The sequence below is a fragment of the Amphiura filiformis genome, chromosome 12 (genome assembly GCF_039555335.1).
Source record: "Amphiura filiformis chromosome 12, Afil_fr2py, whole genome shotgun sequence".
Taxonomy (NCBI): domain Eukaryota; kingdom Metazoa; phylum Echinodermata; class Ophiuroidea; order Amphilepidida; family Amphiuridae; genus Amphiura; species Amphiura filiformis.
The window spans coordinates 52,329,296-52,355,871 of NC_092639.1; the positions used below are offsets into that span (position 1 = coordinate 52,329,296).

Sequence of the window (26,576 nt, forward strand, 5' to 3'; positions counted from 1 at the left end):
ATGAGATATATTTACACAGTTTCAGATGAAATACAGGGATATAGAAATTGATATTATAGTAAAACTTATTAAATCTCGTTTGACCCACGTGACCCTGTATTAAAGGCCATTATAACACCGGTTGCAGCGAAGTGTAATCGCGGCCAGAAAAAAAATCTTTATTTATTTATTACCGGTATTTAGAATCCTTTTACCAAATAACAAGATGGCTAGCCAATTATTACACCTCAATAAATTACCTGGCTTGTTATCAGCTACAGGAAACACAATATCAATGAGTAAGTTTGTCCTAGAGCAGTATGTGTTTGCATTTTTGTTAATGGTTGCAATGGTTGTTGAATTCGGAAACCGTGTAAACTGCATGAATGTAAGCGTGTACACTATGTCTGAATGCCATGAATTGCATGTAAGTGACTTAGGCTGTCTTTATACTCCATCGTTGAGCAACAATGAGCGATTGGTATTTGGTCAATGAGGTAGCACGCTTTTTCCAACTTCAGGCACGTGCACCGCCGCCGGGCCGGTGGCGGTGTAATTAAATTTTGTGCTCGATTTGGATAGATAGTGCAACCTCGTTGGCCTCGCCTCGCCAAGGTTTCTCAAGTAATAATATACTATAGGATAAGCCACACGTTTGTGCAAATGAAGTCGGTCACGCACTCATCATGCTCATGTCCGTCGTCCGACACTCAATGCGCGATCGTGCATGTGAATTGTGATGGCATGCTCTGCCTCTGTCTGATCATGCTGATAAGAGACTGACCTACATGGATCGAATTCATGGGTTCCTACAGTCTGAGGGCTGATGACACACATTCTATAGGTGTAAGACTGACCTGTGTGCAGAGGTATCATGCATGTTTTAAATGTAGTCTTTAAAAAAAAATTAAATGATGAAAAACAACAAACATTTTGTCATTTCTTTCCATTACTATCATATTGTCGTCATTGTGAAAAACCAAGTAGCTGAGGAGTAATAACTCAAAATATGCTAGGAAAATATTGAAACCCATGCCCCTATGTCGACTTCGCTAAATAAGCTGTATTTTTGCGGAAAGGGCCCGAATAATTGGCAGTCGATGTGCGCCATCTTGGAAAATTTTGGGTACCGGTACCGGTACAGTACCAAACTCCCCAGCAACTGTCAATCAAAATTACGGGATAATGTGCTTCACTATTGAAGTACCAGTGGTAGTCTAGTACGCATGTTGTCAATGTCATGCACACGTACGTAAATTTTAGGCTACTACAGTACCAAACTTCCTAGCAACTGTCACTCAAACTGCCAATGTGTCGATTAAACTGCCAAGAAGTGACTTCACTTTGAAATAAAATATACAGGGATTGAATACGAGTGTCACAGCCCTGGCCTCGCCAGGGACTGCCTTTTGTTCCTGTTCCTATTCAGTGAGGATGACAATTTTGATATCCTTGGCTGTTTACAAACAGAGAGGTACCGTACCGTAGACATTATTGCTCGAGATTTGCTCCCGCTAGTAATATTTGTATAGTTGGAGGATTTGGATTTTGGTGGATGGTCTATGAAAAAACGCACCCTGATTTTAAAAAAAAAAATTGTAAAATTAAATTTAAACAAATTTGCATGCTAATTCAATGTATCTCTGGCTGTTTACAGCAATAGTAAGTAAACATCACAGAATTAGAGAAGGAGAACCGGGACTCCCTATACCGCCACATACAATCGCGCCGTTAGCTATGTATATGGGGAGAAAATTGTGGGTATTCGGAACGAATGAACGAATACAATTCTGCGTCTCATCTGAAGCAAGTTGGTACTCACGTGCAGGTCGCATCCAGTGCGTCTAGTCAAATGTGCCCTTTATCCATGTCGCACTTGAACGACAGCGAATGCCTCGAGTGCATTCCGAGGGAAACCGAATACCCCCAATTTTTGCTCCATGCCTGTATCAAGATGGCGGTCGAGTCCTGATTCTCTGTCTTTAATTCTGTGGTAAACATACAACATTTTCCAGCTTTGAAAAACCTTTTTTTTGTCTCTTTAAAAAAAAAATTTTAAGTCATAGTCACAGTATTTAGGGTCTATAAAACTTCTTGTTTTTTTTAATTTTTGTAAAAAAGAAAATCAATTTTGTTTTTGCTTTTTGGAAAACACAAACACCGATTGCATTTTCCTCTGTGTTATTTCTAGTCCCTGCTTGACATTAAACTAGAATTTGGAAACTTTTATATGGGTGTAATATTACAAAAGGATTATTTTGAATCAAGATTTCTTGCCGTTGATAGACATTGTCTCATTTATTGCCCTTTAAGGGGGTGTAGTACCCCCTTAATAACCTCACATGTAATTTTGTGTGTGTCCAAGTAACTAAAATATAATCAGTTCTTTTCATGCATAAATTGCATAAATGTACAAAACAAATGTCACATGTGATGGACCAAAATGACACTCAAGTTAGCATAGTTTTTTAGCATGCAGTGGGAGCTAATTTATTTAATTTTAGATTATTTTCATTTTGATCAGTTGTTTTCTATTGAGTAGGTTAAAAGTCCTTTTAAGGACTTTTAACCTGTTTTTAAAAAAACATTATAAAAAAGTATAAATTTCTGAAATGGGCCAGATTTAGAATTTTGGCTGATGATCTCTCCCAAAATATTGAAACAATATGTGAAATAGGAAATTTCAGTATCGGTACTTTATAGAAGGAAGTAAAATATAATAGCTTGATTCATACACATCCAGATTCTCATTCACGGTGTACCACCATGGCAGATTACCTTCGCATTTACACCTGGTGTAACCCTGAATTTACACCTTGAATTAGCTACTCTTTAGAAAATCTATAGTTTATACACTATATCAGATCTTTTACATGTTGCGTATGTTAACGTGATCTGGTCCATGAAGGCCAAAGGTGGCAAATTTGAAATTGAGATAAAGGCAAAAATATTGGGTAAAACAATAAAATACATAAGAAAATAGACATAACAAAACTTAAGGTGGTACTACACCTCCTTGAAAAATGTGTGACTATTTTTGCATTTTTCTCAAAAACTAATAAAACACTGGTACTACAAAAGTTATAATTGACATGTACCGTATATTATAGGGGCAAGGAATCCAGTTACTACACTGGAATTTCAGTGACTCAAGACAAGTAGTTATTGACTTATTGATAAAATATTGGTTTTCCCTCATTTTTGACTGTAACTCCACAACTGTTGTATGTGCTGAAATAAAATTTTCAGTGCAGTAGTTGTAGTCCTTGCCCCTATAATATATATCTTACTTGTCACCAGTGCGCTATAATTTTTGAGAAAAATGCAAAAATAGGCACAAAATTGGCCAGGGCGGTATAGTACCACCTTAATGGTTTTAAGTATTATAGCCTAGAATGGTTATAAGGTAACATGTAATAGTAGGCATGTCCACTAAAAATTGAAGTACTTTTAAATTGATTCAGACCTAACTTATTGGCTGGGAATTGATGAAAGAAACATTTTGGCGTTTAAATAATCTTAATCGGACGTTTCATTCCAGAGATATGGCCTTTTGAGTGTTACGGTTTTATATAGGGCTGCTAGAACATGTTAAAAAGTTAAAGTCCAAAAAGGATTACTAACAGAAAGTGCAATTTTAAGGTACTTTTTCTTAATGTATTTATTAACTAGCGTTATCTGGAACATTATATTTGCTTATAACAACATGAAAATAAGATCATCCTGAAAATGTAATCGATTTTGTTGACATACAACAAAAAATATAAGACCTCAAAACCCATGGTTTGTTTGGTGAAACCGCAAGCATGATCATAGATGGCATACATGGAAAATATCTCCATAGAGGAGATGAACAATAAGTGCATTATTTCAAATGAATGGCGGTAGTCTTAAACATTGTTCAATCTTTTACGGTCAGCACATTTTATCTTCAAAAATTACTATATTTCATCATGGCATAAGTTTGGTAATATTAATCACTACCAATTTTGAGAAATTTGCTCCAACTCAAAGGTTATCTTTAATACATTGAGCAATACACTGTGTGTGCATGGAAGCCATGATGGAGAGCATATGAAATGGACATGGTAGTGAGAAGTGCATGATTTGAGATGGGCGCGTAGGCTTAAACATTCTTAAATTTCTTAACATCCTGTACATTTTGTCTTCAAAAATAGTTACATTTTATAACTATGTAAGTTTGCTTGTCTGATTCACTCCAAATTCGGAAATAATTGCGTTTGAACACCTGATGCACGGAATGGTGTCACTTCAACCGGTTGTAGTTCTCATCTCATTAAATTTTTCATTAAAAAAAGTTGATCTCTGCATGGAGGAAGGTCCTCTCTATTTACTGACCAATCAGGAAAAAGTTTGGTTAATGTTTTCCGGTGGAATCAGGAATTTCTTGAAACACCCTGATAGGCCTACATTTGGATCAAAAACAAGTATGTACGCCATTTAACAGGCCTGGGATTTCTTGTATCGATCAGTTTCTCCATAGACAATACGTGTGTGAGTGCACGCACACAGTAAATGAAAAATCGTTCTAGTGGAAACTGTATTGACAGTGGGCATCCCTAGTAATAGTAACTCAATTTTCAAAAATGCTTCCTTTGCCTTCCATGAGCCAGATTGTGTCACTTTGCTCAATTACCAAACCTACACCTGTACAGCATGTTATTATACATAATTTACAAAAGTTATTTATTTTAACACTACAGATTGAAGGAATTTGCTATCAGATACAGTGCATGGTAGTGTGTTACATGTGCAGCATGTATCGCTATACTCGGATCAGCTAGTAATTGTGGGTTGGCGTACCACCTACGCGAACAACGTGACACAACTGCTTTTGTGAATGTACGCAGGCATAATTTGGGACTTTATTTACGCATGCAGTAACAAAAAACCGAATAATTTTCGCCTATTACAAGCTGATCATAGTATAAGCATATTGAACTAAGCCTTAACTTTTTTTGTTTTGTCTTCCTGTTACCAGCTGGTGTAAGAGCTCTCAGCACATCCTTCAGACATGACAGAGCTGCAGGTGCTGCCACCAAATCCAAGAAGACCCTGGCTAAGCAAGGTGTTAAGAATATAGTATTGGTAGAGGGAGTCAGAACACCATTCCTACAGTCTGGTACAGAGTGAGTATTCATTGATAGCCAAGCAAGGCGTTAAGAATGTAGTATTGGTAGAGGCAGTCAGAACACCAGTCTGGCACAGAGTGAGTATTTAATGTTAGCCAAGCAAGGTGTTAAGAATATAGTATTGGTAGAGGGAATCGGAACATTCCTACTGTCTGGTACAGAGCCGGGTACAGAGTGAGTGTTCAATACTAGCCAAGCAAGGTGTTAAGAATATAGTATTGGTAGAGGGAGTCAGAACACCATTCCTACAGTCTGGTACAGAGTGAGTATTCAATGCTAGCCAAGCAAGGTGTTAAGAATGTAGTATTGGTAGAGGGAGTCAGAACACCATTCCTACAGTCTGGTACAGAGTGAGTATTCAATGTTAGCCAAGCAAGGTGTTAAGAATGTAGTATTGGTAGAGGGAGTCAGAACACCATTCCTACAGTCTGGTACAGAGTGAGTATTCAATGATAGCCAATCAAGGTGTTAAGAATGTAGTATTGGTAGAGGGAGTCAGAACACCATTCCTACAGTCTGGTACAGAGTGAGTATTTATATAATATTGGATGGCATTGAGGGTTGTATGAGAATATACTGCACGCGCCATGAATGATATTCAACGAGCCGGTACGGCGAGTTGAATATCATTCATGGCAAGTGCAGTATATTCACATACAATCCGAAATAAAGCCATCCAATATTATTATTATTATATAATATGAAGCTGACTGAAACTCATAAATGAAAACATTCATGCATCAAAAACGAACGGCTTTTTATAGACACAGGCCTAGGCCTGGCCTTGCTATTGTGTTGATTGAATGCACACGCACGCACCACGCAGACAATTGAGTAAGCTTACCGTGAAAATGTTGTAGGCCTAAATACTGCAATACCGCCGTGAAACGAGTAACCATGTTCTCTGTGCACCGTCAATATTAAGATACTGATCCTGATTAACTTAGATACCCGATGAAATCGCCGTATTTTAGCTGCAGTTTTGTGTGCTTCGCAGGACAACATGACTTGCTGCACACATCAGAGGGAGTCGTGCAGTACCAAAATTAGTCTCAATCACTGTTTGTGAACGCTCTACGTGAATACTGCGTTTATGTGATGCGTGCCTTCTGGGTATTGTGATGAGCGTGCGGGTATCAAGATATATTGAACAGTTTTGTAAAAATACTGAACAGTTTGATTTAAACGTCATTCAGTACTAAAAATGAGTGGTATAGATGGAAGCTTCATATTATATAATAATCAATGATAGCCAATCAAGGCGTTAAGAATGTAGTATTGGTAGAGGGAGTCAGAACACCATTCCTACAGTCTGGTACAGAGTGAGTGTTCAATGATAGCCAATCAAGGCGTTAAGAATATAGTATTGGTAGAGGGAGTCAGAACACCATTCATACAGTCTGGTACAGAGTGAGTGTTCAATACTAGCCAAGCAAGGTGTTAAGAATGTAGTATTGGTAGAGGGAGTCAGAACACCATTCCTACAGTCTGGTACAGCTCGAGTATTCAATGCTAGCCAAGCAAGGTGTTAAGAATGTAGTATTGGTAGAGGGAGTCAGAACACCATTCCTACAGTCTGGTACAGAGTGAGTATTCAATGATAGCCAATCAAGGTGTTAAGAATGGAGTATTGGTAGAGGGAGTCAGAACACCATTCCTACAGTCTGGTACAGAGTGAGTATTCATTGATAGCCAAGCAAGGTGTTAAGAATGTAGTATTGGTAGAGGGAGTCAGAACACCATTCCTACAGTCTGGTACAGAGTGAGTATTCAATGATAGCCAATCAAGGTGTTAAGAATGTAGTATTGGTAGAGGGAGTCAGAACACCATTCCTACAGTCTGGTACAGAGTGAGTATTCATTGATAGCCAAGCAAGGTGTTAAAGGGACCATTGAAAGAAAAACATATTTGGTGTCAAAATAAAGCTAATAACATATAGAATCCATTTCTAAAATGATAAACGCAATTTTCCTTTATTTTACCCCCCAAATCAGCAAATAAAGACAAAGCGCCCAATGTCGCGTCGTTCCGCCCAATTCATATGTTCAGAGACACGTGGCAACCCCTGTGACGTCAAAGTGGTTATCCTTTCCGCTGCATGGCAACACTGCATAGTCCAGATTTGGTCCTAAACCAACGCATGAGCGTGTTTACTTACAGCAATGAACTTTTATGTGCCTTTTAGGCCTAACAAGTATATTAAAAAGAATATTATAATATAAATTACAAAGCTACAATGACTTCTATGATAGGTCTATATATAAATTCTAGCTAGGCCTACAAAATTGGCCAACAACGGGGAAACATTTGTAAGTAAGTTAGGCCTAGGCCTTCATATTGACAAAGTCAAAGCTGTCAGTGCTAGCTGCTCGGCGCTTGCAAGAGAGTACCGTATCATTTGTTTTGACTGAGGCATTCTGATATACCATTAACTCTTTACTTTTATTTCCTCTGAAATATCTGGTGAGGATAGGAAAGAGAAGGCATGATGTTTCGGGTTAGCTCATGACATGCGACTTAATTTCTTTAGGCCTAATTAGCCTACCTCCCGGGCGTGCGGCCTAGGTTAGGCCGTATAAAATTAATATTTTGGTTCTCGTCCAGAGGATTTTCATGAATTGATGTCAATGATGAGGGAGGGAGGTGGGGTTTTCAGTGTAAAATCAGCATTGTCTGCAGTTTTCGGTCTTTTCCAACAGTGCTCGGGGAAACGAGGCCGCACTTTTTTTTCAAATGTGAGACTAGGGATAAACCCCCTAGAGTAGGCCCTACCACAAAAAGACTTGGAAGTGGTCCTTGTTCTCTGATAAACTTATTTATAGGCCTATGTATGAAAAATTCATAAATCATTCCAAAGTCTAAAATAATTGAAAAATCTAAAAAAAAATTGACAAATCCCAGAAATTGTGGAGGGAGGGGACGAGAACCAAAACATTAGTTTTATACGGCCTTAACCGCCAGGCCTAAAACAAAGCCGATCCTGACTCAAGTGTGGAAGCTGAATTGCGAGTGATTAAAGTGTGTTGCTTATTTCTAAACGGTCGCTCCGTGTAGAGACACATGGGACCAGGTTCAAAACAAAGGTCAGGCTCGGGAGAGCGAGTTGGCGCGGTTGTTTCCTCGCCTTGCACCACTAACTGAGGTCCCGGGTTCGACTTCATGCCCCTGGCGCGCGGCCCAAAGACTCATGTGAACTTGGCTTATCTTGATCCCGCAGGTTTTCTTCGGGATCTCCAGTTTCCTCCTGCTTCTCAAAAATCGGTGATTAGTTGTTTGGTTATCAAAAACTTCCTTCACCCAATGAAATTTGGGGAGCTGAAAAGATAATTGGTGGATGTTACAATCCAAGTGCGGCTAGATTTGCGACAGGTTCGGCAGCATCTAGCCTAGATGATGCTTGATCTGATTGTGATAAGTACCATGGCAGCGAAATTACAGCGCTTTGAACCCTCCGAGATCTGGGAAAAGGCATTATTATATAAAAGCCGAAATTTATTTTTATTTATTTTTAAAAGCCTATGAAAAATGAGAAACAAATTTGAAGATAAAGAACCACGAGAGGAACATAAAAAGGCCACTCCAAACAATCATATGAACAACATTTACTGTCAGCCTTTAGTTTACGTTATCGAAATGCTTATAGGCCTAATCCAATCTCAACTCCCACTGATACTTGAAAGTGCAAAGTGTCCGAGCGTTTTATCAAAGGTAGGCCTACAGTTACAACGTTTATGTTGATTGGGTAAATCTTGTAAAATACAGCACGCCTGGCTGGATATTTCGTTTTTAGAAATGACTGACATCAATTTCGCATAGCCTAGGCCTACCCCGTCCTATAAACCATCCATGGATTAAAATAAGTGTAGGCCTATAGTATTTCCCATTTGATGTTTGTAGCATATAGCTTTTTAAAGGCCTATGTAGGCTATGTTTATAGGCGCTCCTCGTATTTATTTCAAGAACATCTTGCATGTCATGTTCTTCTGAACCAATTTCGTCATTTGCCGTTCAGCTATACTGCCCCAGTGCCAACGGCTCAAATAATATTGGCAAGTCTCCCGTATAACACGTGGTAGGCCTATTAGCATGATAGGGGAATAAATTTGCAAAATAAATGGGCCTAGGCCTACTTTGCATTGTTTGGGGTATGAAAATAAGCACTTTTGAAAGTTAACTTTAAACTTATCGAAGAAAAAGCTTTTTTATACCAATTGTCAGGTTTGTGAAAAAATAATCATCTCTTGAATATTTTTTTAAAGTAGGTCCTACGGAAAAAATACATAGGCCTAGGCCTATAATACTATTACCCATGGGAGGTGCTCGCGCAGGCGGCACATCATCTGCCATTAATGTGTTGCGACAAATCTTGGCGATATTCCCTCAACATCGCCACTATATTATAGGCCTATAGGCATACTCATAATTAGTTTTATGGCTTTATATATATGCCATGTAGGGCCTACAAGTCATCGGAATCATGGTCATGTTGACCGGGGTTGAATTATGAACAAGTAAAATAGGAAGCTGCATGCTTGATGATGATAAAAAAACAATTGATCGTCCCCCCGCTTCCTTTCAGCATGGCATTGCCACTGAGTTAGTCTGAAATGTTTAATGCTATTTTCTTTATTATAAGGAAAACTTCTTTTTTTAAATGTTTCAAAAGCTAATAATATTGTCAATAGTTTAGATTTGCTTCTGTCCAATAAGCATTTCAATTTAGAGGCTTTGTTTTAATCATCCTCTCAGAGAACCATCAAATAATAAGAGCCTCGATCCTATCACTCTCCTCTACAAATTACACAACTTAGTAATAATGTCCGAGAATAATACATAGGCCTAAATGATCCATTTGCATTGTAAAAAAATAATAAATGATAAATAAAAAGGCCCTCCACTTCCTCTTTTTCATGTGGACAATCAACTGGAATTTTGTTTTTACTTGACCTTTAAGTAATTATAAGTGGTTGTATTACCATGATTATTGCATCTGATATTTAGATCGCGATCGCTGTTGTCAAATTATCCCGGCAAAAATGTCAACGCAACACAAACGCGTAACCACAATGACGTCATCAGGAAAGCGCCCAATTTTCTACTTTTGATAAATGACGCGCGATATAGCGTCGGAAGGGGGTAAATCGAGTCGTTGTTTTCATTGTATTTTTATTTCTAAAATAGTTAGTTCTTCAATTGTTTTAGATATTGATTCTATATTTTATGGGCTTTATTTTGATACCAAATCATATTTTCTTTCAATGGTCCCTTTAAGAATGTAGTATTGGTAGAGGGAGTCAGAACACCATTCCTACAGTCTGGTACAGAGTGAGTATTCAATGATAGCCAATCAAGGTGTTAAGAATGTAGTATTGGTAGAGGGAGTCAGAACACCATTCCTACAGTCTGGTACAGAGTGAGTATTCAATGATAGCCAATCAAGGTGTTAAGAATATAGTATTGGTAGAGGGAGTCAGAACACCATTCCTACAGTCTGGTACAGAGTGAGTATTCATTGCTAGCCAAGCAAGGTGTTAAGAATGTAGTATTGGTAGAGGGAGTCAGAACACCATTCCTACAGTCTGGTACAGAGTGAGTATTCATTGATAGCCAAGCAAGGTGTTAAGAATGTAGTATTGGTAGAGGGAGTCAGAACACCATTCCTACAGTCTGGTACAGAGTGAGTATTCAATGATAGCCAAGCAAGGTGTTAAGAATGTAGTATTGGTAGAGGGAGTCAGAACACCATTCCTACAGTCTGGTACAGAGTGAGTATTCATTGATAGCCAAGCAAGGTGTTAAGAATATCATGAATACAGTATTGGCAGAGGGAGTCGGAACACCTTTGTAAGAAAACTTAGAATTGTGGATTTTAAAACACTTTTTATCTAACAGTAGACCACCCCTTACATATGTAGATGTACTCAAGCAAGACACCGGACTGGAAGCATCTGACTTGGGAACGGCGATGCAGGACAGGAGGATATGGAGAGCTGTCGTGGTTCGGGAAAACCACCCGAAATAAGCAAGCAAGCACAGCCAATTGTATTACAATCATAACTTCTAGGGTTCATATCACCAAATTCATATGTGAAGCAGTTTCCGGGATAGTTTATCTCGCCTATAGTGCTAACTTTGCATAAAAAGGATACTACAACATTTTGTCTATTCTCTTTATTATAGTTATGCAGATCTCATGCCACATGATCTACAACGTGGAGCATTCCAGTAAGTAAATCAAAATGTGCAGGCCTTACTTTTTGTGCTTCCTGTATAAATTACATTACTAATAATCATATACCATGTTTGCCCTGATTAGCACCCTGGGACCTGTTACTTTTGGGGAGGGGGCACTTAATAAAAGTCAAAATAATCATAAGCAGGAAGGTTTCGAAGATGATAATTTTATTTCGACACTTGACATAATTTAGACATACAGTAGCATTAGTAAGGGGACACAGACAGATGTTTCTTCAAATATTCTGCAATGCAGAATATTTGAAGAAACAGCAGAAGCTGCATGCAGTGAGCACTTATTAGAGGAAACAAGAGTCAAGGTATTCTAAAATCTAGACCACCAGAATGATATTACAGATGAAGAGCTTTGTTGCAAAACCCCTTACATCCACTTGTCCAATTTTGAGAACACTTCAAAAAATCACTGATATAAGTGGGTTTTCAACAAAAGCAGTTTTTGGCGGGATGCTCATCCTACCCAAGCATCCAGCCAAAAACTGCTTTTGTGGATGTAAGTGGTTTTGCAGCAAGTCAACATATAGTAACCCACTTAACATCCTTGAAAGTTTATTTGACCTACATTTTGGAACACATGCACCTATAACCTAATGATAGTCACCAGATAGCCTATATACAATATGTAGCATTCATTTTGGGGTATGTTAAAAAAAACTACTTTCACATTGTTTGACCTTTGTCTTTATATTTTCTTTCTATCTTTCTATTCACAGGGGCTTGCTGGCAAAAACAAATTTACCAAAAGGTAACTACGATAACTAACAACTTTAGCTCAAGCGATGATACAATTATCACACCAATACATATAGATGAGTTTACTTACATGATATAACATTTACAGGAGGTGCATTATTTACCATTCACAAGCGACAACCCAAAATGATGGATTTACCACAGCGTTACTGTTATGTACAGGGCAATTTTGAGTTGGCACTCTTTGGGTATATCTCTTTTGGTTCAGTAATTGATTGTCCCTTATGGGCCCATTCACTGATCCCAGTGAAAATGTAAATTAAATTACAATTGTGAATAAATAAAATAAATAAATAAAAATTGAAGGATAAGTTAATAAAATTGTCATAGGTATTTTTGCAATGAAAAATTTGGAGAAAAAAATGAGGAAAACAGCAGTATTGGCAAAATTGGGAGCCCCATTCAAATACATGCAGCTAATATTTCCACCACAATTTTTTTGCAATTTCATGTAAGGCCAAAAAAAAAAAGGTTTGGCTCAAAGCTTGCGCGCGTGTTTGTAAAATCCCACGATTTGACAAAAAACAAATGGTCATGTTTTTTATACTGGGACCCTAAAAAAGGTGATGCTGTCACATTTTGCTAAATCATTTTGTCTACTTATTCCTATATTTTTGCTAAAATTCATCATGATCAAATGGTTTTGGTCTTATTTTGAAGATAAATTATTAATCTAATGAATTAATAACAAATACAATTAAACAAATGTATTAATTAATTACAACAGCTTAATTAAGTTAATTAGTCAGGGGTGGTGCCGGAAGTGGAGGAGCCGGAAGCGGAGGAGCTCTGTGTAATTCCAATGGAAGTAAAAATGCATTTTCTATAACTATAATTGCCTAGTTAATCTTAATGAACTTAGTAATTAAGGATTTAACAAGCTTTTAATTAATGCAGTGGAATGTGGGTCATGCAACACAATGGGCTTTAATTTTACATGCATGCATATGAAATAAATTTCAATATTGTTTTATCTTTGAAATATGAAATAAATCTTCTAAAAGGAGATTATTACAGTCAAAGGATTTAATCTGATGCCATATTGATCTCTGGTTATTGTTAAATAGTTTATTGATGTAGGCTAACTGTACATGTATTGTACATGTACCTTTGTTACTAATTATTCACTGAATATTGATTTTTGGAACACCCTATATAGGAATTGGATATTTAAATTTGATATAGCAATTCTGTAAACTATTTTGAATATATCTTCCAAATTTAATGGCACTTAGGAAATTTTACATAAATTAAAAAATTAATTTACAACTTTTTTTTTTTTTGTATAACACAATGGGCTTAACAAAATAGTGCAAACTATACATTTAATGAAAGGACTAACTGTGTACATTCCAAATATCAAGTTCATTTTCCAATTTAATATACTTTGTAGAAATATTGGAGCGGTAAAGAAATTTAATTTTTTCAGTTATTTTCAATGGAATCACCCTGTATATTTTTTGGTACACCCTGTATATCCACTCATACTTTACAGATTTGCAATCATGACAATATATTCTTTCTAAAAATGTATACTTTTACTAGTTTGGGTGAAAACTTTTTGAAATATAATCAGAAATACAAAAAAGGAGTTGATTTTTGACAAATTGCAAGATGTGACACAATTGGGTCCCACCTCAAAAAACATGACCAAATGCGGAAATTTTTTTTATTTCAAAAACAAATTTGTTTAGTTTTTTCCAGAAAAAATCGGCGAAAATCAGACTTTTTTCTCAAAATACCATGAATTTTTTTTTTTTTTGGCCTAAAGTGTCAAATTTTGTCTTTAATACACAGCTTTGGACTTAACCACTAGCATGCTATGTTAGCACATCTATGCTGCTAACAAAGGTTCAAAGAACTGAATTTTTTGATTTTCTGAATGAGCAAATCACTGATTGTCCTTTTAATGTACCAGCTGTTGTATAATTCAAAGTCCCAGCTGCTGCATGTCATATTAAATGATACAATTGATACACACAAGTAGTCAGTTGAACCATCAAGAATGGGGAAGCACTCAAATAATAATGACATGCATGTGTGGCCGCAATTTCGGGTCAACATTGTATGTACACTAGAGTTAGGCTAAATGCTGACCCCTAAAATTGGGGGTCTACCAGGGAAATTTGGGGAAAACAGTGTCTTTGGGGGGGAAAGGGGGTCTGGTGGTGAGGATTTTGTTTTAGAAAAGGGAGTTTTTGAGGGGCAAATAGGAAAAATATACCAGAGTCTTTGAGGACAGCACATAGAAATAAGGGGGTCTTTATATGGGCACCTTGGGAGAACAATGCCAGTGCATTGAAAGGTTAACCCAGGTTAAATAAGAATGAAATAAAATAAAATAAATATGCAAACCTTAATAATATTGAGAAACACCATTTTGTTTGAATTGTCACAGATGCGGTAGATGCAATTATTGTAGGAACAGTCATCATGGAAGTCAAAACTAGCAATGTCGCAAGAGAGGTATGTAAAGTGGCACAGGGGGCAAGGTGACTTGTCAAAAATTGTCACAAAAATTCTAAAATATGATGGTGGCCAGCATCCCAAAGGGCAGAGGGGGAGGGCAAGGTAGCAAGATGTTCAACAGGTGAACAGCTACCAACCCCTTCCACCCCTGTATGTGGGGTGAGTGGGTGCATGGATGTGTGTATCTTTGCTTAGTTGTTTGGTGTTTAAATCTTGGAACCATGTTATCTCATTGATTCTAAACTAAATCAAAATAAAGTTTGCAATAGAGTTTACAAAGTAGCCCATTTTTTTGGTCACAATTTCATACATCATTCATAAGACCTCCATATTTCCTTGTCATATACTGTAGATTCACAGCCAATTGTATTACAATCATAACTTTTAGGGTTCATACCACCAAATTCACATGTGAAGCGGTTTCCGGGATAGTTTATCTCGCCTGCAGTGCTAACTTTACATAAAAAGGTTTCATATACTACAACTTGTGAATGTAATCTCTACAAATTTGAAAATAAAATGCGAAAATTTGAGTGATGTTTATGATTATATGCACGTGAACACACAAGGTCAAATTAGAGTTAGCAGTCGGGTGTAAACACACTAGAGACAGGCTTTTCAATAATATCATTATAGACTTACAATGTGGTGCCAATTTCAGATCAGTTACGCAGCATTCTGTTCTGATATGAAAACGAGGGGTAACATCTGGCCAGAAACGTGACTCTAATTTGTACACAAAGTCTGTGGAAAGCTATTTTGTGGTATGAACCCTTTAATGAAGTTGATTCTTAATTTGTTGTAATGTCTTTTGTTGTTGTTTTCATTTTGTTGTTTATAGGCAGCTTTAGGAGCTGGATTGTCCAATAAAATTCCCTGTCACACAGTCACCATGGCATGCATATCATCAAATGTAGCAATAACATCAGGTAAGAATGACAAAGGCTAGAAAACAGGCTAAAACTGGGTGCAGCCGTCCATCACTTTGTATGGATCTTAAGATTCAAAAGGTTTACACCACTCAGGAAAATAAATGATAAAATATGACCAGATCTGATCCAATCGGGCTAAAGTCAGCAATAATGAAACTGAGATATAGGCAAAAAGTGAGGAGAAAAAATCCCCATAAAAAACACAAGATAATGGACATATAAAAGGTTCATAACTTTGCAACCAAGTATTCAAGAGACATGTGGCTTCAAAATCAGTACGTGTACATGTAGGTACTGAGCAAGTTAGTAATGATAGTAACTCAATTTTCTGAAAAATTTCTGACTTTGGTATATCATTACCAAATCTTTATCTTTGCTATACCATTTTGCACCCTGATGTGGCAGTGACATCAGTGCACATTTTCTTGGTTGCAGCTAGCGTTCGCTAAAAGCGCTAGCGTAAGCATGCAGACAATTGAGGATACCGCAAAGATGAGCGCGCGAAACATCCTCAACGGGTTGACATCACTGCCACATCGGGGTGAAAAATGGTATAGCAAGTTAGTTTAGTTTATTGCTAGTGACAAGTTATACATAGATGAGTTGACCTCAATGTTTATCATCAAAGGGACTGGTATATCGATATGCTTGAGCAAACTGCACACGGACCACAACACTGTTCTCATTATATATCAATTAATATTTCATAAATTATAAGGATCGACCAAGCAACCAAAGATTTACCAATGCTATACACAGATTCTCAACCCAGTAAAGATTGAGTATTCCAGTCCGGACCCATTCTTGTGCATTGGCATTTCAGTATTAAAGACTCTTAAATTCTTTAAGCATGTGGATATTCGTGTGAATCCTAACCATTTCTGTTGCTGTACACATTCAGCTATTGGTATGATTGCAAGTGGTAATGCGGATGCTGTGATAGCTGGTGGAGTGGAGACAATGTCAGATGTACCAATCAGATTCAGCAGGCAGATGAGGAAATTCATGATAAGACAACAGAAGGTAAAGAGGGTGTCAGAATTGGCAAGATTCAAGCTTTCATTTCGGCAGTCAACTATTCGGCATACAAGTATACGGTCAAAATATAATCACAAGGTGCACGATGGAATGGAACAATACATCTTTCACAGAGTTATTTTATTTTGACCATTGCACAAATTTAAATATTTGTTGAATATCAGTCGTAGATAATTCAATAACATTTCAGGAATATTAATATTTAATAAGTACTGCTGGTTCTTAATTCATTTTATTGAAATCTACCATAACATAATCGGCTATTCCATGAACTAACACAAGCAAATTGCACGAAGGAGTAGTTTCTTCCCTGCATGTATACAACGCGCATGGGTGTCTGACCAAGGCGTTGAGTCTTGTTATGTATTGTGTAACATAAGTGTTGTTGGGATGATCAAAACTATCAAGCTGCATAATTTATGTTAAAAAATCAAATGGTAATCAACCAATGAAGTGATGTGTCTAGAAAATAGTGAAATTTACTTTTTTTATGGAAATTATTTTCCTGTTTTTGAGGTTTTGAGGACAAAATAGTTGTCTATCACCAGGTCGTAGTTAAAAGTCTCTTAATGTTTCATGATTCTGAGAAATGATTTGTTTGGGTCATTGCTCATAGGGACTAATGTTATCACTTGTCCTTGTTTTGTTTCATGCAGGCTAAATCCATAGGAGCTAAGCTTGGACTTGCAGGGAAATATTTATCCCTTGGTGCCCTTGCACCAGAGGTAAGTTGACAGTGCACAGTTGATAAAAATTATTTAACACACATACCTTCACACGTATTTTGCGGTAAACAGGGACGGTCCCCGAATGTAGGAATGTCCATGTTTCATAAAAATGTCCATGTTTGCCGGCAAACACATACGCATTTGTGTGTGCAGCTTGCAGTGGTTCATTAATCTTTTGTTGATTGATTGCTTTAGGCCAAGTAAAATAAAAAACATGTTTCACGTCCGGGTTTTTGAAAAAAAAGGAGGAAGAGGGGGCTTTTTATTTTTTATCGCAAAATCGGTGTAAATACCCATAATTAGAGCTGTTCCAGCGTATACAATGATGCCTAGAAAAAGGAGGAGGCCTCTTTTTATTTGTTGTTCTGATAGATAGGCCCCCTTTAACTATCACAAAACCTTATAAAAGTGTTTCTTGTATATTATCAAGGCTATAGAAAGCATCTCTACTTCCTAGACATATTTTTTGAAAAGTTATAAATAAATTTCAAAAAATAAAAATAAAATTGAAGAAACCTCAAAAAAGGAAGCGGGAGGGGACGTGAAACATGTTTATTTTTTTATTTGGCCTTGTATCTTGATTGATTGTTACATTTCAGTTGCCAGCTGTATCTGAGTTCTCTACCAATGAAGTTATGGGTCATTCTGCTGACAGGTTGTGTGCTGCATTTGGAGTCACCAGAAGGGAACAGGTGAGATAATAATTGACAATATATTGTTGTGATTTCAGCATTTTGGGTCTAACATTAGACCTGGTCTAAATATGGAGGTTAGGCTTTATAGAGAGAGATACTTTTACTCTTTTTTTCTTGCTTTAGTCCTAGCAAAGTCCAAAAGTTGAACTGCAGCCATCTAACATGTATTTGCAGTTAAGAGGTTCTATAATATTATAGAATAAGGTATGTAAATACCAAAGAGTTCCTTCTCCATATGACTATATCTCCATGGTGAGACCAGGTCTAAAGTTAGGCTTGTTTTATGAATACGGACTTAAATGTCTCGGTTTGGCCAAACCATCTCGATTTGTAGTGAGTAAACTGGATTAAATACTAAATTTGTGATCAATGAATCTTAGGCCTCAAGGAAGAACAGATGATTATTTGTGTTTTCAACTGATTGAGTGTCCCAGGTTAAGAAGAACTAAAACAAAACAAAAGAAGAATGTTTTGGTGATAAGTGTTCACATAAGATAGAAAACCCCACATGAAAAAAGCAGGACATTTTGAATGTGCACCATTGTATGAACAGCAGTTGTGTAGTATTCTTTTAACTAGGCCTGGAAGCCATGAAATACCATGAAGTAACAAGAACATCTTATCCACCCACAGGATGAGTTTGCCCTGCGTTCACACACCTTGGCTGAGAAAGCGACTAAGGAAGGACTGCTTACAGACAGAATAGATTACCATGTACCCAACACAACAACCGTAGTACAAAGAGATAACGGTATAAGGGTAGGATCAATGGAGAAATTGTCATCTCTCAAACCAGCTTTTATTAAACCACATGGCACCATTACTGCTGCTAATGCATCATTTCTGGTAAGCGCATCCTTCTTTGATGACTTTGTTTTTTATAGATTTAGCAAATTACTTCAGCTGTATGCATCTGCTCTGTCTGATTATCACGTAAAAGTCACACGTTGCTATGCAGCTTGAACAGCGAATGAGGTGTCGATGTGATGATGATGTGATTCAATTAACTAAATCCATATACGCTATAAACTGCGCCAAATTGGCAGACCGCTGAAGTACTGTGCTGAAAACTATAATAAGATTGTAATGTAAAAATAGTCGAAGAGCAGAGAAGATATCTTACACTTCCCATAATGCATTTCTTTTATTTTAATTTCCTTTACCGATTTGCTGTTTAGTGTAACACGGGTTGATAGTGACAAAATGTACCTCGGTGTACAGAGCACATCCAGATCTTGCAAAATTTGTTTATTTCATGACTACCCATGTTTAATTAGTCTTTTCTCAATATGAAATCAAAAGAAACATGTTACCCAAGTAATGGGCATGTCATTTAATGAAATAGGGTGATATATCATGTTGCAAAGGATTCTGGGAAGGGTAAAATATCTTTTCTGCTCAGAGAGATCTGTAATAATTATTTGCTTTTTATTTTTATTTTCCAACCTCCCTATCCGAACCTCATATACAAATCTTGGTGTTATCCAGCTGTGTGATCTTCATAGGGAAATGTTTATATATATTTATATATATTTTGATGTCTTATCTTTGTGTGGCTTGTAATTAATTGGTTTTTGTCAATATAAAGTTAAGCGCAAGTAGTATAGATGATGCTGGCTCAGGTGCGCACCATTGTATGATTCTATATCATTCCACAATGTTAAATGTGGTTGCCAATTATAAGCCAAACTAAGTATAGTTCTCACTCTTACCCCAAACCTAACCTTTTTCCTAATCCTATAATCACACCCTTATCGTAATCGTTAGAGGTAGCAGCAGAATTTCTGATCCTAATGCTGGTTTCATACTTTCCTGCCGTTTGCCCTTTGCTGCTCTGAAGATGATTTTGAGTCACTGCGCAGTCGCACCAGAAACACTAGCGGTGATCAGCGGCAAGCCGATATATCGATCACTCCACCGCTTTGCCCAAGCGGCAGCACCACTGGGAGTAGAATTCAAGTCAACTCGGGAGAACAAAATACGATTCTGGAGCGGTGCTTAGCAGCAACAGTGGCTTTCAGAGTCATGTCACTGCCACTCATCGGTGTGCCACTCAGCTTGCAGACAAGTGCAGCGGCAGGCAGCAGAAAGTATGAAACCAGCATTAGGGGTGGTTGTATTCATTCATAAATCTACTCCTACTTTTCCATTTCAGACTGATGGTGCTTCAGCATGTCTTATAATGACAGAAGAGAAGGCCCTTGCCATGGGATTCAAACCCAAGGCTTACCTCAGGGACTTCACATATGTGGCACAGGACCCTAAGGATCAACTACTTCTTGGGTAAGATCTGCTTTTAGGTTACATTTGAGGATGCTAGTTCTAAAAGGGGGTTAAATCACACTGAGTGCACTTAGAGATAAACAGCAAAGAAGGTTGTTATGGGCATGTAGTTTCAATGCAAGGAGGTGGTTTTGTCCATGCAGTTGTTTCAATGCTCTATCACTTTATTACACTATGAAACTTGCACAGAGGATGTAGATAACCCCCTTGTAGCAGAGACTGACACTAGCTCCATTTTCATGATTTTGTGATCTATCCCCCTACCCTAAATGTATTAGAACTTAACTAGCATCTTCCATTTATACCAGATAATACGAGTAGAACTATATCTTATCAGTGATATCTGTCTTAATCCACCATCTTGTCAATTTTGTATGTTAATAAAACAAAAGCCTGACAAATTCCAGTTAGGATTCAACAGTTTGCTGTCATAACATATTTGTCAAAGAGCGAGCAGGAGAAGTGGTCCTGTCCAGGAATCAAACACAGGGCTAAATGGAAGACCTGCCCTTAAACCTAACACATTTTCGAACCACTGGATCGTAAAGTATATACAGTGTGTTCACCCAACTCATGATTTAATAAAAACAAACAGCTTCCTAAATACATTAAAAATGTAAATAAAAATGCAGAATCATTTTCAATCTTGCCAGGTGCCGTGAATCATTTGCTCAGTATTTTTGTTTTTTAAAGTTTTAACTTAGATGTGTCATAGTATTCAGAATAAATTTTAAAATAGCGAGAATGGAAGTGGCAGGCCGTAAGTGAGTTTCTAGTGATGGGAAATCTGCCAGTTATTTTAAGACTTCAACATCTTGCTATCAAGAGCCATTTAAAAAAAGATATATTTTGATTTAAGGATAATGATGTTTTTTTTTACATTTGTCTCATGTACAACAGACCTGCTTACGGTACCCCTGAAATCTTGGCCAAAGCTGGTCTGACCCTGAACGATATTGATGTCTTTGAGTACCACGAAGCATTCGCTGGACAGATCTTGGCCAACATGAAGGCTCTGGATTCAGACTACTTCGCAAAGACTTACATGGGACTCAAAGCTAAGGTAAGTCATTTGTTGTATGAGGAAAATAATGAAAAAATCCACTGCTGAAGTTTGTCCAGTTTAAGGTGGAACATGACCCCATCCATTAACCTTTGTTATCTCTTGCACACTGTCCAAAGTCATGCTCCATCTTTCTCTGAATAATCTCTAACACAAAAGTATGTTCTACCATCAGTTGGCAATCATGCAATTTGACTTTTAACCCAGCCTTTGTGTGGACATACTATAGATCTACTGCCTGATGTCTTGGACACAGCGGTGCAGCCCAATTTTTTTCCCAGGAAGATTAAAGAGGGAAAGTGACATTTGGGGGAGGGGGTACATAAAACTTGTCAAAAAAGTTATAAAAATCTAAAATATCACAGCCATTTGGGGGGGGGCAAGGGGAACAAGGTGTTTCAAAGGAGGCAGCTCCTAGCTACGCTACTGCCTGGATATACTTCAGGAAGTTCAAAATGTATAGAGCACTATGTGGAATACTTCGCTCCATAAATTGGTAGCAAATCTGGCTGTTTAATGTGCAATTCTATGGGGGATTTAATGTCTAAATACAATGTTATGTCAAAATTGCTCTGTTGACCTGACAGCCATCAAATTTGGCTGATTCCCTTCAGGTGTATGTTGGCGCATAAACAATATGCCGTATAATCAGGTTTTTAAAAGGTTATGCTTTAATTATGCAAGCCTAATAATAGACACTGCACTCCATATTTAATTCACAGCCTGGTGCACCACCAATGGAGAAGATTAACTTATGGGGAGGCTCAGTATCATTAGGTCATCCATTTGGTGCAACAGGTGTCAGATTGGTGACTACAGCTGCTAATAGATTGCAGAAAGAAGGCGGACAGTATGCCCTAATTGCTGCTTGTGCTGCAGGAGGACATGTAAGTAGATTTTATATGCTTCAAATAATAAATATATATTGTTGAATCAGTTGCATAAGTAAGGCTAAAAAAGAAATGCTATGTCTCAAAGCCCATGACAGTTTCAAAAACGAATGCAGAATGAGGGTTTTTTTAAAGATTTTTATTTATTTTTTTCAAGATTTTTTCAAGATTTGATTTTACAGCAAAAAACTATTAAAGAAATATATAAAAAAAATAAAAAATGAATTTGCCATTTCAGCTGACATGGACATGTGAAGAAAAACGAACGTGCATGTGGGCTTTGAGACATAACAATTTTTTTTAGCCTAAGTAAAATGAGACAGAGGACTTTTGAGAAACTATAAGATTGATTTTCAATATCTTATTTCATCTCACTGTGGGAAATATATATATTTTGCAGGCATGATATTATGCATAAATTAGAAAATAAAAGTGTTGTTTTGAGACCCAGCCGTGTCTCTATCCTCCGTTATAAACACGGGAGATAGCATTATTTTAAGTGGAATAACAAGACGGCACATATGTATTGCATGTGCCTATATTGGGTGGTAAAGGCACAGGGTTCGATTTACTTTGAAAAATGTGCGTAGCAATTTTTTAGCGAAAACCTTATTTTGGTGATGTTCTTATAATATTAGCATATGTTTACATTGTAAAAAATTGCATCGGGTGGCAAAAACAAAGTGGTGGCAGAAAGAATTATTAAAGAAAAAAGGGCGGAAAAATCGTCAAAAATGTATAAGAATTGTGAAACAAATGGAATTATACCTAAAACATTTTGTCTTTAGGTTGCTTGCGCCTATTATCCTCTTTTGGATCCAATGTTTTCTCACACTTCAAATTGGATTCAAAATTATAGTAACACGTTCTTCTTTCTCTTTCTCTTAACAGGGACACGCAAGCATCGTTGAAGCTTACCCAAATAAGTAAATCTGGCAACAGCTCACATATTTACCAATCAACTATTACATTACACAACTGGAAAAGATGAAACTCTGTTATCACAAAATGGACTTATATGCGGAAAGCAAATTTATTGTGTGAAAAAACAAACAAACATACTGCTACTGAAGTAGGTAACTGTTTGCAACAAGTTTATGTCAAGTTTGCAGAACCCTGTGTTACCAAGAATTATTGCAAAAACAAAAGTGATATAATAGAAATCTATAAATGTTATGATTCTATGTAATGTGATGTCATCGGACCTAAAAAATTTATGCTCAAAACAGATTTTATTTTAAAATGCCTATATACAAGTCTTATTCTCTAAACTTGGAAAAAGTCTTTCGTGAATTAAAAAGGGAGAAAAGAAACTGAAGCCTGTCATAACATGCATAATTAGAGTTTGTGTTACCATAGTTCGTAACTTGATTCTACCACCCAAAAGATTCTACCACCTCTAAGAACCATTTTGATACAATTTTGCTTAGAAAGAGCACTACAGTAAGCCAAAAAATTAAGGTACCAGTTATGTTCACCCCCTGTATATCCTAAACAAAGACAGGTATATCATAATTGGAACCAACAGCCAATAGCTGCATCCTTTACCTCGAATTTAAGACCTCATATGTTGAAATTGTTCTAGAAATAAAAACATGGCAATCCAAAAACCCAAGGAAGATGCCAATTTAAAAGTTGCAGTTTGCTCCATCGCATGCTCAATTGATTTGTACACAAAGCGCTTGCGAACAAGAGAACTAGCGCCGTGCTTCCATTGATTAACACGTGAAAACTAGCGTCGTGCTTTCATTGATTAGAACACAAAAGTGCAACTTTTGATTTTGTTTCTTCATTAGATTTTAGATCACCGTTTCTTTAATTCTCAACCAATGTCGGCGAGTAAGGTCTTAAATCAGCTAAAGAGTCCAGGTAGTGGCTACTTGTTTTAATTTTGACATAATTGTTTTTATTTAGGATATACAGTGGTGAACACAACTGGTACCTTATTTTTTTGGCTTACTGTATATCATGTATTGAGCCAATCAGAGATGTGGTAAGACTAGTCAGTAGGGCTGAAGGGGATTAAGCTTAAAATTGGATAAGAGTCCTAAAAGCTTTATTTTGATTGGTTACTCAATGATTATATCATGTAATTTACCAATCGGGAGCACTGTAAGAAAAGCAGTAGGGCCAATAGGGTTCAATTCAAAGGTCAAAAGCAGAAAGAGGTTTTGACTTGTATAAAGCAATGCAATGCAATTTTGTTATCGTAATGAAGTTACATTATTTATAATGCCATTTTTAGAAAAATGGCAAGTACCTTGGGAGTACACAAACAAAATGACACTAGACTAAACATTTCAATGAAGCTATTTTATTGTACAGATAAATGTGGTAAATGATTTGTTAGTGGTTGCGACTTACAGAATTGCACCAAATGTTAATAAAATGTTACTTAAACATTCATACTGGTTGGGGATCAAATTAATCTTGAAATGTTTTTAACAAGGAGCAACAGTGCAATTACTGAAAAGCCACAAAGTTACTTACAAGTGAGTGACAATTATACAGAAATGAATAAAATTACTCTATTTCAAAAACTGTTTTCAGGCTAATGAATGCTGATTGTGAGTTTACTGTCACATTTTTATTAAGTGATGTGGTGATTCATTAGTTTTTGACCATTCATTATGTAACACATATCAGGCTTTGTATTACACTAGTAAGCCATCGAAGGCGTGAAAACGACGGATCAATATGCCGTATACTATAGCGTATTTAGTATATTGACCTCTATGCTAAAGGTATTTGTTTACACAAGAGACTATCAAAACTAAAAAAACAACAGAAATATTCAAGTTTTCAATAAAATTATTATTTCTGCAAATAAACTTTCTGACGGGTCATAAATAAGGTGACATGTACAGGAGACACTCACAATCAACTTCATTAGCCTTATGTTCAAAAACAGTTTTCCCTGTGAATCAATAGTCATTGGTGAATTGAAAACTTATAATTATTAGTGAAATTTATCCATCCACTAAATGATAGTGTTTGTGAAAGATATGTCATACTAATCACAAATAACAAAAAATATTTCATTTGACATTGGTGATGGTGTCATAATTAATTTATTAATTAATTAATGCTTAATTGTTCTCTTTACAAGATATTTGGCCTCTAAGTTTAATATTGAATTTCAAATTCCCATAATTATAAACATTTTCAAAAGTTGACAAGTCAAGGGTATGAGTAAAAGTATGAGTTGGGAAAGTTGCTGCACATATACATTTTGGTCTGGGTCTGGAAATTACGGATAACAGTCAACAAAAACAAAAAGGAATTCAGGAAGGAAGTCAACAAAAGGAATTCAGTGTTGGACTTAGAGGCCAAATATCTTGTAAAAAGAACAATAATAAGCATTGCTAGATGGCACAAGCCATTCAAGCTTTCCAGATTTGTAAGTTGTGAGAAAAATGGGGTGTGCTTATGCATTTCCTGAACTTGGTTGATCTGAAATTTTATATCTTGGTCATGAAAAAAATACGGACTTAAATTATTCACGAGTTGTAAAATTTGCAATGTTCACGCTTTGCTGGAAATTGGAGAAAAAAGGATAACATAATAAAAATAACCAATATGATTGACCAACCTGTAATAACGGTAGAGATTAAACACCTGAGTAAATTTAGTATGGGATCAAACCAAAATACAGATGATGTTCTATTAACAAAACTAGTTTTGTTAAAAAATTTTGAAGTCTTATTTCTTCCTCCCAGCTGAAAACAAAAGCTGAAATGTTAAAAATTCAGCATTTTTTACATCAAAATTGTATCCTCTTTAGGAACGTAATCACACCTTTTTATTATCTTTCCGGAGCAAAACTACGGTGTTGGTTGGACATCATTAATCTTTTGGTCCACTCTGTAAGCATAATGTATTTTGGAACAAATTTAGAATTTAAAAGATATGAATATTTGTAAGATACTGAGTAATAAACATGTAGCTCAAAGCTAATTAATATTAACATATTCATTGACAGAGTAATAGAATTTCTTACAAAATGACTTGTAAAGATTACACTACTTTTTTAAAGCCATAATGTGTGATTTGCTCCACAGCGACATCTGAATTTTTTCTTGAATTTCTACTTTTTGTGTGGTTGTAATGCCCAAGGATGTACTAAAAACACTAAGCCTGGAGTGCTTTAATTACAGTAAAATGTTATTTTATTCACCAATTCCCTCAAGGTTCTACAGCGAAGTGATTTTCTTTCATTTTACCACATTGTTTCGATTTAAAATGATCAGAAAACTCTCTTGACAGTTGTTACTTAATATTATGTAATCATTTTTGGAAAAGAATAACAAAATTAAAATTTGACCGATATACATTGTTGA

At 36.5% G+C, this 26,576-nt stretch overlaps 1 protein-coding gene across 1 annotated transcript; it reads left to right on the forward strand.

The window, feature by feature from the left end:
- The first annotated feature begins 94 nt into the window (after positions 1-94).
- Positions 95-26,207, forward strand: LOC140166383 (trifunctional enzyme subunit beta, mitochondrial-like). The gene is made up of 14 exons (XM_072189833.1): positions 95-278; positions 4,982-5,129; positions 11,314-11,358; positions 12,099-12,130; positions 14,537-14,604; positions 15,449-15,536; positions 16,441-16,562; positions 17,234-17,302; positions 17,905-17,997; positions 18,634-18,846; positions 20,156-20,283; positions 21,184-21,346; positions 22,069-22,233; positions 23,128-26,207. Exons 1-14 carry the CDS (start codon positions 206-208, stop codon positions 23,164-23,166), a joined length of 1,446 nt encoding a protein of 481 aa, XP_072045934.1. The 5' UTR covers positions 95-205; the 3' UTR covers positions 23,167-26,207.
- The last annotated feature ends 369 nt before the right edge of the window (positions 26,208-26,576 follow it).